Genomic DNA, 20303 nt, shown 5'->3' on the forward strand with positions numbered 1-20303 from the left:
AATCTATGCTGAGAATTCAAAATAATCAGTTAACATCTATATTTACAAATAGAGTACAGATGCCAAGTGGATTATTTAAAGAACTGTACCAGCTTAGTTCCCCGTAACTATTAAAAAAAAAAAAAAAAAAGCACCCCTCCAAAGCATTGTCACTACTTCAAAACATGAAGCTGGTTATAAAAACCATTACATGATAGAGAGTACAAAATAAACTAGCTTAATAAAGACGTTGCTATAATTTATAGAAGTGTTCCCTATTCTCTTCAAAATCCTAAGTTCTTATCTAGGTTCTGTTTAGACTCTGAAAAGGACAGGACTGTGGATAAACTGAAGAAAAATCACACTTTGGACAAAACCCAAGGGTTACTACAATAAGCAACAATGATTTTAAATTGCCAATATTATATTGTAACCTATTCCACTAGCTTTGGAAAACCGTGCATCTGAAATATTTCAGTGACACATCTACCACCATTAATAGTAGCTATTTGCTAGCTACAACAGCTAACTGGTTTAAAAAATTCACAGAAAGAGTAAATTCTTCATGGTAGTGCCAAGCCAAAATATGGCATAAGAAGAAGAGAGAAGCAAAGCTGTGAAGATTCATCACCGCAATAACAAACGGGTCAACCTAAGTAAGTGGTATCAAATTCTATTTCTCTTCTAGAAGAGAAATACCAGCTATTTCAGTCACAGATATCCATGGGTCTCCCTCACTGATAGCAGTCTTGAGATTCATAGCCACTCTATAAGAATTCCTCTTAATATTCCTCTTAATATTCCTTCTCACTTATACTTTCCATTGGGTCTGTTTTATTCTTTCCATTTATTCTACTCTCAGTGATCCTCTTCTTGGGAGATTAACAAATAAAAGAAATGTGGGCGTATTTTTCTTTAAAAAAAAAATCAGGCTTCAGGATTCTTTCTCAAAGTTGGGTTCTAAAATAGTAAAAGATAAATCTTTTCTATATTCTCTTCCATTTCCCCAAACTTAGACAGATATTCTATATTTTTGTATGAATATAACTAAAAAATATTTTTCTTCATTTCTTCAATTCAACAAATACTTTTTATAAAGTAGCAACATATAAGTAATTTTCCAGATTTCATGCAACCATCTAATTTAAGAGTTACTAACATTTATAACAATGGAAATAGTACCTTAAATCTTCAGTTACTGATTCTTCCACCCTAGGCTTCTTTCCAAAAATGGGTTCATCTGTGCCCTCAAAATCTGCATCTCTCTTGGATTTTCCAATATTAGTTGACTCTGATTGCAATTTACCATCAAAACGTTTCCTGAAACATAAATGGTTTAAAATCAATTCTGCAGTATTAGTTCTTCCTTCCAGTGATTTTATAAATTATTATTCCATGTATAATAGATGCCATTTATAGAAAGTCATGCAAGCAGATGTTACAAATCAAAACTAGCTAAAGCCCAGAATACCCTAATAAAACTGAACAGTACTACTGGGTATTTACCCCAAAGATACAAATATAGTGATCCAAAGAGGTACATGCACCCCAATGTTTATAGCAGCAATGTCCACAATAGCCAAACTATGGAAAGAGCCAAGATGTCCATCAACAGATGAAAGGATAAAGAAGAGGTGGTATATATATACAATGGAATATTATGCAGCCATCAAAAAAAAAAAAACCCACACGAAATCTTGCCATTTGCAACGACGTGGATGGAACTAGAGGGTATTATGCTAAGCGAAACAAGTCAATCAGAGAAAGACAAGTATCATATGATCTCACTGATACGAGGAATTCTTAATCTCAGGAAACAAACTGAGGTTTGCTGGAGTGGCGGGGGGTGAGAGGGATGGGGTGGCTGGGTGACAGACATTGGGGAGGGTATGTGCTATGGTGAGCGCTGTGAATTGTGTAAGACTGATGAATCACAGACCTGTACCTCTGAAACAAATAATACATTATATGTTAAAAAAAAAAAAAAAAGAAGATAGTAGGAAGGGAAAAATGAAGGGGGGGAAATTGGAGGGGGAGATGAACCATGAGAGACTATGGACTCTGAGAAACAAACTGAGGGTTTTAGAGGGGAGGGGGTGGGGGGATGGGTTAGCCCGGTGATGGGTAGTAAGGAGGGCACGAACTGAATGGAGCACTGGGTGTTATATGCAAACAATGAATCATGAAACACTATATCAAAAACTAATGATGTAATGAATGGTGACTAACATAACATAATAAAATAAAATTTAAAAAAACTGAACAGTACTCTTGACATTTCATTATTTTCTTGTAAATTTTGCTTTAAAAATATTCTACAGCTCACATTAACATAATTAACATCATACTTTTAAAAATTATAAATTAAAACAATGTTAAACGTTTATTTACATGAGCAACTTCAATAAAAATTCAATGCTTTTGCTTGTCCCATGATATTACTATTAAAGAGAAAATTTTTTCTTTGTGGATTCATTGGTCAAAAGTAGTGACAATGAATGGTATTAGTGGACTAGATATCCAGACAGGAATTCAATCTGACCTACATGCTTGTTACATTAAACAATTACATGTGGATTTTAGATCTAATTATGAAAGGTGAAACAACAAAGCCTCTAGAAGATAAAACAAGAGTATTTTCATGTTTTACTAAATAGGACATAGAATTATTAACAAAAAATTAAGTCTGATAAATTGGAGTGCATTAAAACTAAGAATTTTGGGGGACGCCTGGGTGGCTCAGTTGGTTAAGCCTCTGCCTTCGGCTCAGGTCATGATCTCAGGGTCCTGGGATCAAGTCCCGCATCGGGCTCCCTGCTCAGGAGGGAGCCTGCTTCTCCCTCTGCCTGCCGCTCCCCCCTGCTTGTGCTCTCTCTCTCTCTCTCTCTCTGATAAATAAATAAATAAAATCTTTAAATAAAAAAAAAAACTAAGAATTTTTGTTAATCAAAAGATATCATTAAGAGAGTAAAGGGGCAACACAAAGAGTAGACGACATCTGAACCACATATAACTGACAAAAGCCATATATCTAAATAAAATACAGGGGGTGGAGATTACAAATTTAAAAATAAATAAATAAATGATAATAAAGACTTGAACAGGCATTTTACAAAAGAGGATATCCAAATGGCCAATAAGCATATGAAAATAAGCTCAAAATAATTACTCACAGGGAAAATAAATTAGACTACACTGAATCAGTGGCTCTCAAATTTTTGAATTCTGAATTCTTTACAAGTCTTAAAAATGATGGAGGATTTCAAAGTATTTTGTTTATGTAGTTATACCTACGGGTATAATAAAATGGAGAATTTTTTAAATATTTACTTATTTCATTTTTTTTTTTTTTTAAAGATTTTATTTATTTATTTGACAGAAGAAAGACACAGCGAGAGAGGGAACACAAGCAGGGGGAGTGGGAGTGGGAGAGGGAGAAGCAGGCTTCCCGCTGAGCAGGGAGCCCGATGTAGGGCTCGATCCCAGGACCCTGGGATCATGACCTGAGGCGAAGGCAGACGCTAACCAACTGAGCCACCCAGGCACCCCTCTTTACTTATTTCATTTTAAAATAGCAATAACAAAACCATAATATTAACATAAATAACACTTGATAAAAAGTATTTTCAAAATGAGAAGAGTGGCATTGTTTTATATTTTTACAAATCTCTTTAATGTCTGTCTTAAGAGAATGCATCTGGAGTCTGCATCTCTTTCTGCATTCAACTTGAGATAGCTACCATCATGAATTTCATGAACAATGCTAAGCCAAAGTCAGACACAAAGGTATATATTCTGAATGATTCCATTTACATAATATTCACAAACAGAAAAAAACTAATATGTTATCAGGATAGTCACTTTTTGGGGGGAAAAGAAGGATGTCTGAAATATTCTATTTTTTGTCTCAAATGAGGGTTACATCAGTATGTTCATTTTATGAAAATTCAGCTTATGGACTTTTATATTTCTCTTCTTATGTTTTACTTAAAAAGTTTTTTTTTAAAAGAGTAACAAATAGTAACGATCTGTATGCTTTAACAATCTTTCCATAACAAAGCTCCTTCTTTGACGCTTAGCAAAACCTGAAATTTGTAAATCCTATTACTACCAATTTAGTTGGAAAGGTGTTTACTCTTGTCCCATATTTGCTGCCCACTACTTATGTGAATATCAGTTGGACAAGCCATCAATTTCCTTGGGCCTCAGTAAAGTAACACATTTGGAAGATACCTAAGATTCCTCTAGTTCTAACATTCTACTATTCTATCCTTGAATTACTAAGCATCAATAAAACCATTACAATTAAAACTTACTAGCAGCTGGTGACAACCATAAAACAAAAAAATTTAGTTCGTGTAACTTTGAGAAACTTAAAACCTAAATTTATAGTAGAACACTTTCCTTCAGAAGACCTATACTATTCATTACTGTATGTTAGACTTTTAGGTCTCCAATTATTTACTTCTCTTATAGCTTGGTATGTATGTCACATGTGGAACTTGCACACTTGAAACACCTGAGTTAAACAGAAGGATGGAAATAAAGTGTCATAAATAACAAGCTTACTCTTTAAGAGTAAGTTTATTATTTTTCTCAAGATTTTATTTTAATTTTATTTTTTTAAAAGATTTCATTTATTTATTCATGAGAGACAGAGAGAGAGAGAGAGAGAGGCAGAGGGAGAAGCAGACTCCCAAGGAGCAGGGAGCCCGATGCGGGACTCGATCCCAGGACCCTGAGATCATGACCTGAGCCGAAGGCAGATGCTTAACCATCTGAGCCACCCAGGCGCCCAAGATTTTATTTTTTAAAAGTAATCTCTACACCCAGATTTTAAGCTTGAACTTAAAACCCTGTGATCAAGAGTCGCACACTCTAATGAGTGAGCCAGTCAAGTAAGTACCCAGAAGAGTAAGTTTTTGATTTACTGAAACTGCATGAAAATGTTATTTCTAGACATACAGAATCCTTTGCTTATATAGGATATTAAAGCAATTGGCAAAACATGAGTAAGTCTGTAGATTAGATAACAAAACTATCAGTGTTAATTTTCTAATTCTGATTCTTGTTCTTGGGATTGAGACACGGACCTCACGTGGGGGAGGAGAGAGAGGCACCATTCTGCCTGCCACACTGTTGAAAACACAAGACGGTGCCTCTCCTGTGAAGAAGAATTTGGCCAACACCTAGCAAAATGACATATATTTACCCCTTAACCTCGTAATTCCACTTGTAGGAATCTATCCCAAAGAGAAAATGCCAAAATAATTTTAAAAATCAAAAAGGAAAGGGGCGCCTGGGTGGCTCAGTCGTTAAGTGTCTGCCTTCGGCTCAGGTCATGATCCCAAGGTCCTGGGATTGAGCCCTGCATCGGGGTCCCTGCTCAGGTGGGAAGCCTCCTTCTCCCACTCCCCCTGCTGTGTTCCCTCTCTCGCTGTGTCTCTCTCTGTCAAATAAATAAATAAAATCTTAAAAAATTAAAAATTAAAAAAAAGACAAACATGTACAAGACTATTTATAATAGTAAAAAACTGAAAATAACCCAACGTCTATTAAAAGAATACTGATGGAATAAACTACATTACATCCACATAAGGAATTACAAGCATGCAGGTATAAAAAAGAAAGAGCTCTATATACTAACGTTGAACTATGTCTATTTCGTCATGTTAAGTGAAAAATGATGAAGAACAGTTTTGTTGTTTTTTTTTTTAAAGATTTTATTTATTTATTTGACAGAGAGAGAGACAGTGAGAGCAGGAACACAAGCAGGGGGAGTGGGAGAGGGAGAAGCAGGCCTGCCGCGGAGCAGGGAGCCTGATGTGGGGCTCGATCCCAGGACCCTGGGATCATGACCTGAGCCAAGGCAGACGCTTAACGACTGAGCCACCCAGGTGCCCTGATGAAGAATGAGTGGAGAAGACAGACACAGACATGCACGTGCACATGTGCATTTTCAGAAAGAAATAATGAAAAGAAACCAAAAACTCAAGGGGAGGAAAGAACAGGGCAGAAGACACAAAGGTAAAAGCAAGAATGTACTGTTTTATACTTCTGATTTTGGAACTGTAAAATAATAATGTTTTACATAATGTCTTAAAAATTAAATTCTTAGGGGTGCCTGGGTGGCTCAGTCGTTAAGCGTCTGCCTTCGGTTCGGGTCATGATCCCAGGGTCCTGGGATCAAGCCCCATGTTGGGCTCCCTGCTCAGTGGGGAGTCTGCTTCTCCCTCTCCCACTTCCCCACTTGTGTTCCCTCTCTGGCTGTCTCTCTCTCTCTGTGTGTCAAATAAATAAATAAAATCTTAAAAAAAAAAAAAATTCAATTCTTAGCAATCCTTAAAAGCAGAAAATAAACTGAAACAAATGAACACAATAGGTATCAAATTTTTAGCATAAACATTTAGAAAAGGAACTACTAAAGAGTATTTTCACTGTCAGTGTGATGTATTTTTTTCTAAGGACAAAAAGAACCACCTACTAGAACCACTAACTATTCAATATTCTATTCTGAATGGCAATACTATGTATTGTTATTTTTTAACTATTATAAGAACACAAAGTCTAATTATGTAATTATCATTAGGTATGAAGATTTTCAGCAAAAAAAAGGATACAATTATCAAAATCAAAGCCAAATTAAAACCCTGTAATATTAATTATATCATCAGTCAGTATGAACTTTATTTTTTCTAGTAACAGTGATTCCCCAGTTCCTTCCACTCTAAAGGCCTAAAAGCAATGAAATCCTGACACAATGAGCATGCTAAGCACCAAATAACATTTCCCACTATAAGGAACTAGAGACCCTTTGGAGAGATCAGATTCCAGGTTTGGGACTGAAAATGTATACTATGAGTCTAGAAAATCTTTTGCCAAAAAGCACAAAAGCTATCAAAGGCTGACTAAGCTTGTCAAAAGAACCAATTTAAAGAGTTCTTACTGGTAGGAGTATCAAAAATACTAACACAAAAGACTCAAGTGTCCGTCAAAAGATGAAGGTATAAACATGTATGTAAACTGAGTGAATCTCCAAAGCACTGACTATAAGAAACCAGGCAAAAAAAAGGAATATACACTGCAGTATTCCATTTAAATTGAACTCTAGAAAATGCAAGCTGTTCTCCAGTGCCAAAAAGATCAGGGGTTGCCTGGAAGCAGGGTTGGAGAGAGGCATGCATTACAAAAAGGCATGCAGCATTTCTGGAGATCTTGGAAATGTTATCTTGATTGTGGTGGTGATTTAGGATACTTTAAATATACCCCAATAAAGCTTAAAAAAAGATAAAGAAAAAAGAGTGCAAAGGAGTGCAACATACCAAATTATAAAAATCCATTCATCAAGAAACTAAATACATAATCATACACCCATGTTGGTCACCATTAGAAGTTCCTTAGGGCACAACTCATTTCTCTTCAAACTGATCAAGAATCAAGCATTTTCCTCCCTTTCTTCTATGAACCGTATTTCAGGGTAAACAGCTGATAGAATGTTCTTTTTTTATACATAGATTTGAGGTAATAAATGCAGAAAGGACAAAAATAGAAAAAAAAATCACCATTTTGCTGGGGCGCCTGGGTGGCTGTCATTAAGCATCTGCCTTCAGCTCAGGTCATGATCTCAGGGTCCTGGGATGGAGCCCCTAATCGGGCTCCCTGCTCAGCGGGAAGCCTGCTTCTCCCTCTCCCACTCCCCCTCCTTGTGTTCCTGCTCTGCTAACTCTCTGTCAAATAAATAAATAAAATCTTTAAAAAAAAAAAAAATCACCATTTTGCCAACCACCACAGAAATAATGGAGCAAGGCAACAATCATGCTAAAGCCATCATGTGAAAAGCTGAAGAGGGATAAGGCTCATCTATTTTAACCCACTCATCCATCTTAAAAACTACATATGTCTCATGATATAATGCAATTGAAGTACACAGCAGCATTGTAAATTATTCCTATCTAAACTGAACCTGAATCTAATTAACTCTCTATTATCAGCACTGTCTAATAAATATATACACATACAATGCAAACTTTACATGTAATTTTAAATTTCTAACCATATTAAAAGCACTAAAATCAGTTTTATTTCATTTAATCCAATACATAAAAAATACTCTCAATTCAATATCAAGATAAAAATTAATGGGGTAGTTTGCATTTTTTTACATTAAGTTTTCAAAATCTGGTGTGTATTGTACATTCAGGGCACATCTCAATTCTGACTAGCTACAGTTTAAGTGTGTAACACCTACGGGGGCATAGTAGGTATTACACTAGACAGTTAAGCTTTAGATATAAGGACTAATTTACAGTAAATACTTAAGGATATAAGAGCTAGTTAAATAACAGCATAAGAAAGCATATTCAGGTTATAGAGACTATAGAGGACAAAGGACCTGGCTCTTCATCTCAGCTATCCCTCCAAAAGACATCAATGGTATAAGGAAAAAAGAGGGAGACTGCTGTAGAATAAGACTTAAGGGATTTAACAACCAAAACAGTGTATGAGCTTTGTCTGAATCCTGATTCAAATAAACCAGGTACAATAAAATACCTTTGAGCCAACTGGAGAAATCTCTTTCTGGACTCCATCCCAGGACCCTGGGATCATGACCTGAGCCAAAGGCAGACGCTTAATGACAGCCACCCAGGCGCCCCAGCAAAATGGTGATTTTTTTTCTATTTTTGTCCTTTCTGCATTTATTACCTCAAATCTATGTATAAAAAAAGAACATTCTATCAGCTGTTTACCCTGAAATACGGTTCATAGAAGAAAGGGAGGAAAATGCTTGATTCTTGATCAGTTTGAAGAGAAATGAGTTGTGCCCTAAGGAACTTCTAATGGTGACCAACATGGGTGTATGATTATGTGTTTAGTTTCTTGATGAATAGATTTTTATGATTTGGTATGCTGCACTTCTTTGCACTCTTTTTTATCTTTTTTTAAGCTTTATTGGGGCATATTTAGAGTATCCTAAATCACCACCACCATCAAGATAACATTTCCAAAATCTCCAATGATATTAAGGAAATCATGTAAATTTTCTGGGGTATAATAACGGCATGATAACCATGCTAAGAAAAAAGTCACTATCAATAAGATGCAACTGAAATATTTAGGGAAAAATAACATGAGGAATAGCATTTGATTTAAAAAAAAAATGGGGGGGAGGTGCAGGAATAGATTGACCCTGACTTGATACTGAAGATGGTATGGGTACATGGAGTTCTTCACACTATTCTCTCTCCATGCTCTCCCACACCCTAGCCACATATTAACAATTTTCATAATATAAAGTTTCTTAAAAAGTACCCACTTGATGTAGAGTATAAAATACACGAGAAGTTTCTCTAAATTCCACGATTTGCCCTATGTTACCTAAATTGGATAGAAATCATGCATATTATGATATGAATAACAATTATCATAGTGTGATAGTTGGAATCAGGCAAACTGGATTTTTTCCTAAAACCACACATAGCCAGAAATGTTAGTAAATAAAATCCCTTAAGTCCCTAGTGTTCTATATTTTCTTATGTATTTCCCTTCTCTAATGTTCATTATTTCCTAGTAAAATTAAAACGTAAATTAAATTTTTGTATCCTACAAACTTTCACTTGCTTACCACTAGTACAATACAAAGTGAATTAATTTTACCCTAGTAATTTTGAAGCACAGTATTTACTAAAGTCGGAAATTACTTGTGTATTGTCTTCATCACATCACAGTTGCCATTCAAACTATAGGAACTATTAATTATTATTTGGGGAGAAAAAAAAAAAGGCAAGAACCTGTCCTCCTTTCTCATTTTCCCTGAATTGTTCCCCCCAAACTCTCCCAACTCCTTCCAACTCAATGAGAAAGACTATTTTTCTACCTTGACTCCTACTTACCTGACACTTCACGCTCCTGATTGTTCTGTTTCTCTAATCCTTGTCTTCAGTACTTGCCCAAATGCATCTCCAACTGAAGCAGTACCAATTCAAGCAACATCCAAATGTACACTTCCAGTTTTGAGGTTTGCCCAAAACCTAATTAAAATTGCCCACTGGACACCTCCATCTGGATATACTATTATAACTTCACTTTGTCTCAAGTCAAATTAATTTCATTTTCAAATCAAAAGCTCCTGTAAATTTCCTTATATTTCTTCTCCCTGATATCCAAATTCAAAATGTCTCTCTTTTGACTCCCTTTCCATTGTTCTGGCCTGTTCCATTGTTAAGGCCTGTCACTTTTCTTCACAACATTTTGCACCTTTCCTTTTTCTTCCGTCTGCCACCTCCTAACTTGAGATTCTTTTGGTTTCCTAACTAAGCTAGAACACTTCCTTAATTTGCTTTCTTACTTTTATTTTATTGTCTTTTCTCTTTCAATATACTCTGACAACCACTACCACGTTAATTTTCCTAAACTACCACTCTACTTACCCAATCAGCAAGTTAGGAAAAAAGACCACAAAAACCTTATTCACTAGGGTTTAAAAATGAAATTTAAATTAACGTGCTTGATATTCAAGATCCTTCACAGTCTAAAACCAATTTTTATTCTCAGTTTTATCTCTTGTTGTCCCAAGCAAACATTTCCTCTATCCCAATTTGTAAAAAAAAAAAAAAAAAAAAACTGCCCATGAGTAACAAATCATTTCCTCTTGCATGTAAGGCTCCCTGAATGACACAAATAGAGATGTCTTTACTGAACCTGTATAGCAATTAACTGTATACACAACTTATTTTATCTCAATCATCTACTTTTAAAATATGTACCTGTTCTCTTTATCAGGACTAAAAATTCCTTGAGAGCAAAATCATGTGTAATTTAATTTACTCTCCTGGTATCTCCCCCAGTCAACATTAAATTTTGTTGATAAACAATGAATCGTCTTACTTTTTTATTTAGAATCGTCTTAATTCACGTATTAACATTTTCTTGTTCTACTATAAACAATTCCGTACACTTTAAGGTAGTTTTATTCATCAGTCTATATATATGTTTAGGAACCGATAAGTTTTTTAAAAATTTTCTTAGTAAACTCAACGATAACCAGATTTGACAATGTATTACGTGCTAAGCACCGTCAGGTGCTTTACGTATATTATCTCACTTGATCCTCACAACCCCAGTAGTACGCACTCTCACGTTCTTTATATGGGCAAAAAACGCGAAAGCATGGAGATTAAATTTCTCTCCTTTCTCCTGCTGCTGTTTGCCGGTACCAAGTCAATCCGAGTCACGTTTTCTAAGCTTCTTAACCCTTTACTGAACTGGTCATTAATCTCATTTATTAAAGACTGTGCCAGGTATTGTGGGGTACAAACCTAAGAAATACCTTACCTCCCGTCCCGACCCCACGGCGCACACCAGGGCAGTCAGCAACCTAGGCGTTAAGGAATTGCAGTGGCAGGAGCTCACGCTGCCTGCGGACACCGGGGAACACCAAAATACCGATTCACCAAACCAAAAGTCTTCCTCCTCCTTCAACATTTTCCCCAAACCCCTTCACTTCCCGACGCCACTCGCTGTACCCTCCAGTTGCTCATGCTCTACAAAAGAACGTTGTATTTTCTCCCCTCGACGTGGAGGAGAGAGAAAGAAAAAAAATACCTCCCGACATCTTCCTTACCCGCCCTTTTCCGCAGACCCCGGCAGCCCCTTCCATTTCCCCTTTTCTTTCTCCTTGTCTTTTTTAGTTCCGGGCGCGGTGGTCGAGTCGTCCTCGAACACGCTGAACAGCTCATCCCCGAAAGCGTCCGCCATCTTTCGGAGCTGGGAGACCAAATCTCCCTCCTACCCACGATGCTCTGCGAGCGCACCGACAGTGACGCCAAGGGAAGCCTCAGCTGTCGCCCTTAGGAGACAAAAGTAATCTAGTCATACAACCCCATCCCCCAGAATTCTTCCCTGACTTCTTCTCTTCAGCCTTTTCCTTTCCGACCACTACTGGGCGGCCAGCTCCCTGACTTAAAGAGGGAGAGTGGCGAGACGGTCCGGCACGCCGCAGGCACCTAGAGGGCGGCGAGGAGGCGGAACCGTGGTGAGTCGGGCCAATTGCAAGGCAGCGGTCGCCCAGGCCCGAGAAGCCCGGATGGAGGACGCAGGGTGGTGGCGTGGGACCCGGGGAATGTAAAGAGCCCTTGGAGGCGGTGCTGCGGTCTTTCCGGGACCTCGCCGGGGGCATTCTTTGCCACAGCTGCAACATGGGCGGCAAGAACAAGAAACACAAGGCGCCGGGAGCCGCGGCGGTCCGGGCCGCAGTGTCTGCTTCCAGAGCCAAATCCGCCGAGGCCGCAGCCCTTGGGGAGGCCCAAAACAAGAAGTCCGTGGCCAGGCCGCCCCCCGCCGCTGCTGCCAGCACCCGGGAGCCCCGAGTCAAGCAAGGTACGAAAGGTCCCGGTGCCCCGGGCTTTCCACCCTGAGCAGCTGCTGCTGTTCTGAGGGAGAAGCCAGCGCAACCTGGGCGGGCCCTAGGTCTCAAAATTTGTTATCTCCCACTCCTGGAGCTGCTAGTTCCCTATCTGGTGGCCTTGTTCTAGGTCAGTGTAAGCTTTTGGGGCTTCCCAAGTTATGACAGTAGCCCTGTTGCAGCCTGGCGTCTCCCACCTAACACCCCCCACCTTCTTCTTCGAGAACAGAATAAAAATTGCATTTGCTGCCGTCTCAGCAGGGATCCGTCTTGAGCCATCACCTAAACTAGCTAGGCTGATGCAGAGGTAGGGTGTGGAGTTCCTAACCTCCTGGAGCCAGACCCATTTTGTATTTGTTCTTATTTTCAGCCGGGGTGTAGTGTTTTCATGTGTTATGGAAAAATCTGTAGTAAGAATTTCAGTACTAACACACCGAATATGGGTATAATCTATTGTGGAATTATCTCCGAGTTTTACCATAACCATGCTGTTTTGGCGTACTGTGCAATTTGGTTTGATAACTCAAGGGATTGCTGATTCCGGCTACAGATGAGCAGGCCCCTATTACGACTGATTCCAAAAGATTAAAAGGTGTACTCTGTTTTGTTCTGCTTAGTTTGTTTGCTTGTAGTTTTTACTGAAATATTCGTCCAACACATTTATTGTGCATACAGATACCCCTGTGTCTTTCATGATGTTATGGGTGGGGTGAGCAATATGGACACATCACCTTTCATGGACCTTGCTGATGTAATGGCTGATAGAGGCATTAAATAATCATACCGACATTGCTTCATACTTAAGTGCCACAAAGAAAAGCTAAGGAAGAAAATTTAGCAAGGTAACCTAATTTTTACCTGGGAGGAGGAGGGGTCATACATGGTCTCTTAGAAAAAGTGACAGTTAAACTGAGATCAGGAGGACTAATATGTGTTAACCTTGTAAAGAACGGGGGAGTAGTATTCTTGGCAGAGTTAAGGAACTCCATGTACAAAGATCTTCAGTGAGGAAGGAGCTTGGGTCTTTGAGGTACTCCTGGAATGTAAGCATTGCTGAAGAGAGGATGAGACTGAAGAAGTTGGCTCTTAACAAACTTTCACATAGAAGGTGGATAAATAATTCTTTGCCCTGCAATTTATTAATAACTTTTTTTTTGTTGCAAAAAGGTGATTTTATTAAAGCACGGGGACAGGACCCCTGGGCAGAAAGAGCTGCTGCCTACAATTTATTATAATATTTTTAACTACAAAGTTATAATGCCTATAAATACAGATACATAGAATTTCTGTTCGACTGTTACTCTGTAGCACTTTACTCTCAATCAGCCTCTTTTGCATTCTTTTCCTGATATTCCTCTGAATTCTTTCAACTCTCTAATAATTTGTTCTAATCTTTGTCTTCCCATTCCTCCTGCTCCAAAATGTGACCCTCACCAAAAGTGTTCATCTGTGACAGTGTAGTTCTCTCTCTATAGCCTTTTTAGGAGAGTACTCCATTACTAATTCTGTCTTGTCCTTTGTACATGACTCCTCAATCTGTCCAGTCCTGGTCTCTATTCTAATCCCAAGTGAGCCATTTCTATATTTACTTGGACCTTTTGGCCCTCTTTTGCAAGCCTCTCAAATTTAACTCAACTAATACTAAACTACTCTTTTCTTCCCACACTAGCTTTTTTGATTTCCTTGTTTTTTTTTTTCCACATTCCTCTTTATCCAATGTCAGTAGTAACTTTTAATGCCTTCCTTTCTTCCTCATGTGTAATGTCTTGCCCAGCTTCATTCAGTCTTGACTCATTTATCTTCTGTGTACACCATTTTCACTTTTCTTCCGTGCTGTTTACACCTGTCTAGGCACTCATGAATTCCTGGAGTACCAACAAAGCCTTCTGATGGGTCTCCCCAACTCTGTTATTTTTCCTCGTCTAGTTTGTCCTGCATTCAAACATCAGATTCATCTTGGAGAAACTCTGCTTTGTTCATAGCACTTCTCAGTTTCTTCCACAGGATCTTCACTGACTTTGTGATAAAGTCCATACCATTCACCTAGCACCTGAGACCCTTTTTCCAGCCTTTTTACTAATTCCTGTATTCACCTATAGCAAATCTGGGGTATTTTCATTGTTCCAAATGCAGCTATTGACTTTCTCCTCCTGTATTCTTGCCATTTTCTCTTAATGGAATGCCACCTATCCCAAACACTGTCTTCCGAAATCCTGTAACACTCATCCCAGATGTCAACTACTTTTTGAATTCTTCTGTATCCACAGCTCATTTATCATTGTTATTTGAATCATTCTTTTTGATGTCTAGTTCTTGCCTGTTGTATGTGAGGAAATATCCTACAAAATTTTAGGAGGTAGGAACTGTTTCATGGATATGTATTAATATACCTCAGTGTCTGTTTCAGTCCTGTGCATATAGTCATTAAAAAATATTCTTGAATAAGAGACAAGTAGAAATTCAGAGGAATTAAGGCTAAGAAATCAGAGAGAGAATGAATGGGTTGTCTATTAAATTTGTAGAAAATATTTTATAACTAAATATGTATACCAGTGTATATAAAATAATTCTGCTACACATATTGCAACATGGTTTTTCCTTTTTTTTCTGTTTGGGTATTTTTTATATCATATGTTAGGCCTACTTTGGGGGGAAAAAACATTATCTCTGAACTTGTTGTAGTTGCTAATGTAAGGGTAACTGTTCTAGTCCACTTCATCTCTTATCTTTTCAAAAGTTCGAGGCATTGTACATAGCGTTACTTCTCAAAATTGTCCTCTCATCTAGAGGTAGAGAATCACTACTGCCATGAAATGGCTCTTGGCACAATTCTCAGTATTCTTCCACTCCTGTTTTTTCATTTCATTTGTTCATCAAATAATTTTTGAATTGTTGCTGTGTGCCAGGCAAGATTTTAGGCACTGGGAATACCACATGAACTGGTTGGGAGAGAGAACTAATGACTGTAAGGCTTGTATGTGTGAAAATCCTTAAAGCTAGCTGAGAGTTGAAATCCTAAGAGGCAAAGAACACTGGGGGAGTAATGTCATGAGTGAACTCATAAAAACCGTGATAAATATTTTTCAGGGTCATCCAAATAAAACAGAAAAAGTGCGACAAAGGGCAGAAAACAGTGACTTGGTAAAGAATAAATTGGGTGGTAGAGTCTGTTTTTGCTTAAAACATGGAAGGCTTGGGGTCCCCAGGTGGCTCAGTCAGTTAAGTGCCTGCCTTCGGCTCAGGTCATGAGGGTTTTGGGATCGAGCCCCACATCAGGCTCCCTGCTCAGCGGGGAGTCTGCTTCTCCTTCTGCCCCTCATCCCTTTCATGCTCTATCTCTCTGTCAAAAAAAGAACTGGGAATGCTTCCCTGAGGAAAACTTCTATGCTGAGATGGTTTGAAGCATCCAGCTCTTAGAAAATCTGGAGACAGAATGAGGCTAAGGGGACAAGGGCAAAGGCCCTAAGATGGGAGTAAGCTTGGCATGTTACAAGAAAACAAGAAAAAAGTGTCTGGGTAGAATGAGAGGGGGCTAGTGTTGGTATTAAATGTAGGAGAGATTTTAGCTAGTTTACATTTTTAAAGGATCAGATTAGTCAGGTGGTTCTGGCAGTGTGGACTTCCTCACAGACCCTGACTACTCAGGTTGTATCTGTTCATCCTCATCTGTTCTCTAGATACTCTGTACTCCCTTTCAGAGCTTATTTGGATAATTAGTTGCTTAATTACCCCATGAAGACCAGGACTGGGTCTTATTTATCACTGTTTGGATCGCTTGGCTGGTTCGGATCCCCTTGCGGTTGTATACTATTGGTCAGAAAGAAACCAGAGTATCTCAGTGCACCTGTCACCAGCACTAGCAACTCAAAGTGAATGTATTAGTGATAGTGGGTCATTATAATCACTCTGTGATGTAAAATGGAATACATTTTAAAAGGAATATGTTGTGAAAGAAAGAATATTGGGCAATAAGGAATTGATTTTTGGCTGATGCTTTTTTTTTATTAGTTGAGTCATCTTGAGGAAATCACTTTTTCTGTGCTTCAACTTTTTTTTTTAAAGATCTTATTTATTTGACAGAGAGAGACACAGCGAGAGAGGGAACACAAGCAGGGGGAGTGGGAGAGGGAGAAGCAGGCTTCCCGCTGAGCAGGGAGCCCAATGTGGGGCTTGATCCCAGGACCCCGGGATCATGACCTGAGCTGAAGGCAGACCCTTAACGACTGAGCCACACCTAGGCGCCCCTGTACTTCAACTTTAATATTTTTGACAATAATATATTGTGTTCTGTGAAATATAATTTATAAATTTGAAATCCATAATACTTTTGCCTTAGCGGTACACTAACATCCTTACTTCCAGTCAGATTTTCAGTAACTCTGTGTGAAAAGGAAAACCACAGTTTATGGAAAAAGGTCTTTAACCAGCAAGGAAAGTAGCTCATAAATCCTGTGCACCTTACTTGGCAAAAGAATGGGAACCATCTTTATACCATGGCCTGTTGACTTAGAATTGCATTTGAAAATAGGGTTACTAATTTATATGGTTGAATATCTGTTTTCTTCTGGTGCCTTAAATTTTTCTTAAGTAACACATTTGAATCTGGTGGTAGGGAGCTGTTAGACTGACATTCTGAAAAGTTGGCAGCTGACAGGAAAGGAGACCAAAGAATCACCCAATAGAAAATTAGAGCAGTTTCAAGGAATTGAGTAAGTTCAGTCTTTTTAGTAGCCTCTGCACGCCTCCAGGGACAATAATAGATATTTGTAATAGATAATGCCTCATAAAAAGCTTCAAATTTTGCTGATTGAACATGTTTTAAGAAGAATTTGAAACAGAAAGGGCCTTACTGGTTTACTTGATTCAATCGGTGATACTTCTGAGGCAAGATCTCATTGTTGCTTCATTTCCTCAGCATATTGATTAAAATAAAAACATACCCACTTTTAGGGACACTTTTTGACACCCAGTGAATGTGCACCAGTATTGGTGTACATTCCTCTCCTGATTTTCTGGGGACTCAGCTCTTCTTTTATTTGCCTTCTGGAAGTTCACAGTATAAACTGATTTCAGAGAAGTGGTATCATTGGATATCTCAGGTGGAATAGTAGGAGGAGACAATAGGAGGAGACAAATGAGAGCTTATTGCTATCTTCAGAGCTTACTGCTTGCTTCAGTCTTTACAAACAAAAAAATAATAATAAAGGAATTTACAGTTTTACCTCTCTCAGTAACACATCAACCTTGAACTGCTTCTCAGTATAGTCTTGGTAATAAACTGCTCATCCATCTGTACCTTTTCCAAAAGGGTTATAATTGGGTCCCCTCAATGATTTGGGGAACTTGTAAACTCTAATTAGTATGCTAAATTTGTGAACAAGTTTACTGCAACTGATGAAACCTCACAGAAATGGTTAAGGACTACCGATAGGTCCTCTCATTTATGACTATTGACATGAGTTGATGAGGAAGGTTACTAAGATTAAAGTCTAAGACTAAAAGATAAGGAAATTAACCATACTGTGCCAGAATTGTCACTATCTTTTCATGTACTCTAGGTAGCCTTGGGTACTTTCTATATAACTCTAGCATAGAAATAAATCAGGGAAGCACTAATGTCTCTAGTCCAGACTGCCCAAATGTAAATAGTTATGCTCAAAAACTTTTGTTTTAAGATGCCTGATTATATTAACTAGGATCTTAAAATGAATACCCTCCTGTAAGTCAACAAAGATCAAAGTTCTTGACCTTCAAAATCATAATAAGCAACTTTTAAATTTAATGTTTAGGTTTCTCTCTTAAAGTAAAAAAAAAGAAAAACATGCCTTATTTTGAGATATATAAGAGTAGACTAAGTAGGTATTATAAGATTTTAGGATGGCTGGGGCTCCGTGAGATCAGAACTAGTTCCATAATCTAAAATGTTGTCTTTTTTTTTTTTTTTAAAGATTTTATTTATTTATTTGATAGAGAGAGACACAGTGAGAGAGGAACACAAGCAGGGGGAGTGGGAGAGAGAGAAGCAGGCTTCCCGCCGAGCAGGAGCCCGATGTAGGGCTTGATCCCAGGACCCTGGGATCATGACCTGAGCTGAAGGCAGATGCCTAATGACTGAGCCACCCAGGCGCCCCTAAAATGTTGTCATTTTTGTAGTTATTTTCTCACCAGTATATAGTGGTATTTTTCAGTGACTACATGGTAATACAGAAAATTGAATGCAAAATCCAGACATTAAGAGATTTGCAAAAATGGAAAACAATTTTTTTTTTATTTTGGAAAATGCAGTTATTTTTCATAAAAAGTGTTTATATTAACTGGTCTTACGTTTGTTGTTTTTAATGAATTAATGAATATTTAAAAATTTTCCCTTTTTATTTACAATATGGTATGTATCAGTGTTATAATTCACATGAACAGAAAGTATTTAGGATTGTCACTGATTTTTAAGAGAGTAAGGAGATCATGAGACCAAAGGTTTGAAAGTACCTTTTAATACTATTTATTCCTTCTTGGTTGGTCATTGTTAGAGAACTGATGATACGCATAGCATTTCTGTTGGCCGGAACAGAGTTGGCATCTGTAGTGGGCTGAGTAGCGTCGCACTTTCCCCTTCCCTCCCCCCCCCCAAGTTCATTTGCACCTGGAACCTCAGAATGTGACCTTATTTGGGAATAAGGTCTTTACAGATATAATTAGTCAAGGATCTCGAGATGAAATCATCCAATGAGTAGTGTCCAGAGAAAGGAGAGGGATAATTGGACACAGACACACAGGGAGTAAGGCCATGTGAAGCACCATGTGTAAAAAAGAGGCAGACAAGGCAAGCAACTCCCGGGATCGCCAGAAGCCAGAAGAGGCAAAAAAGGATTCTTATTTAGACCTTGCAGGGAGCATGGGCCTGTTGACAACTTGATTTTGGACTTCTGGCCTCCAGAATTGTGAGAGAATATTTCTGTTATATTCAGCCAACCAAGTTTGTGGTAATTTGTCCTAGGAAACTAATACAGCAACCTTGGACTCTATGAATAGAAGATGATAGGAACTGCCACCTCATTTTTACCTTAAGGGAGTGTTTCTCTTTAAAATTAACCATCGTCTCTACCAGGAATCTAATACCCTCTGAGAGGTCTTACTTCAGCCAAGTACCAGGCAGAAAAGCATCTGATTGTGAAAATACGAAAATGAAGATAAATTTAATTTAAAAAATGTACAGGCCTTTGCTCTTTGCAAGTAACTGGTTAACCTAGAGAAATCTAATTGGTAAAATGTTTTTGAAAATTTAGAGGCCATATTGCTAGATTGTAGATTCCTTGGTGAAGTGGGGAAAAAAGAGCTGAAATCAAATATTTAATGTTTAGCAATTTTTTAGAGGAAAACTAAAATAGTGTAATAGCTATTAATGACTAAATTGCCTTGACTACTTTTTGTCTGTTATATACAGGTCCAAAAATTTATAGTTTTAATTCTGCAAATGATTCTGGTGGTCCTGCTAATCTGGATAAATCTATTTTAAAAGTGAGTACTGAGATTTTGAGTCATTTCAAGAAATGTTCTCTTTGAAAAATGAAAAAAAAGATATATTCTTAAATATAAGGAAATTATGGGGTATTTAAAGTTTTTGTAATAGTTAATTGCTGATCCGTACTAAATAGAAGTAAATCATAACACATATATTGAAAGCCCATAAGAAATTAAGGAAGATCTGGATAAGATCCAAATTTCTAAGGATAGCATATGCATCCTTTCAGACCTGATTTGGTGTACATTTCCAGCCTCCTCCCCATTATTCTTTTCCACTTAAAATTTTAGTTTAAATCTCATTGTTTCCTCAAATCCCATATGATTTTATGACTCCAGGCTTTTGTCAGTGGGCTCTCTGCTTAAAAAGACCTACTTCCCCTTCTCCATTTGTCACCTCTGGAAC

The 20303-nt window shown here is 37.9% G+C and overlaps 2 protein-coding genes across 2 annotated transcripts in view; one reads left to right on the forward strand and one right to left on the reverse strand.

The window, feature by feature from the left end:
- Positions 1 to 11987, reverse strand: part of MTREX (Mtr4 exosome RNA helicase) — a 114759-nt gene extending 102772 nt beyond the window's left edge. The window contains exons 1-2 of the mRNA XM_032404412.1: positions 11600 to 11987; positions 1162 to 1299 (exon numbers count right to left, since the gene is read on the reverse strand). Coding sequence (XP_032260303.1) covers positions 1162 to 1299; positions 11600 to 11733 — 272 coding nt within the window. The 5' untranslated portion in view covers positions 11734 to 11987. The remainder of the gene's footprint in view (positions 1 to 1161; positions 1300 to 11599) is intronic.
- DHX29 (DExH-box helicase 29) overlaps positions 11982 to 20303 on the forward strand; it is a 42807-nt gene continuing 34485 nt past the window's right edge. Inside the window, exons 1-2 of the mRNA XM_032404411.1 lie at positions 11982 to 12354; positions 19821 to 19894. Of these exons, the coding sequence (XP_032260302.1) occupies positions 12174 to 12354; positions 19821 to 19894 (255 nt within the window). The 5' untranslated portion in view covers positions 11982 to 12173. The remainder of the gene's footprint in view (positions 12355 to 19820; positions 19895 to 20303) is intronic.

The sequence above is a fragment of the Phoca vitulina genome, unplaced genomic scaffold (assembly GCF_004348235.1).
Source record: "Phoca vitulina isolate PV1807 unplaced genomic scaffold, GSC_HSeal_1.0 scaffold6, whole genome shotgun sequence".
Taxonomy (NCBI): domain Eukaryota; kingdom Metazoa; phylum Chordata; class Mammalia; order Carnivora; family Phocidae; genus Phoca; species Phoca vitulina.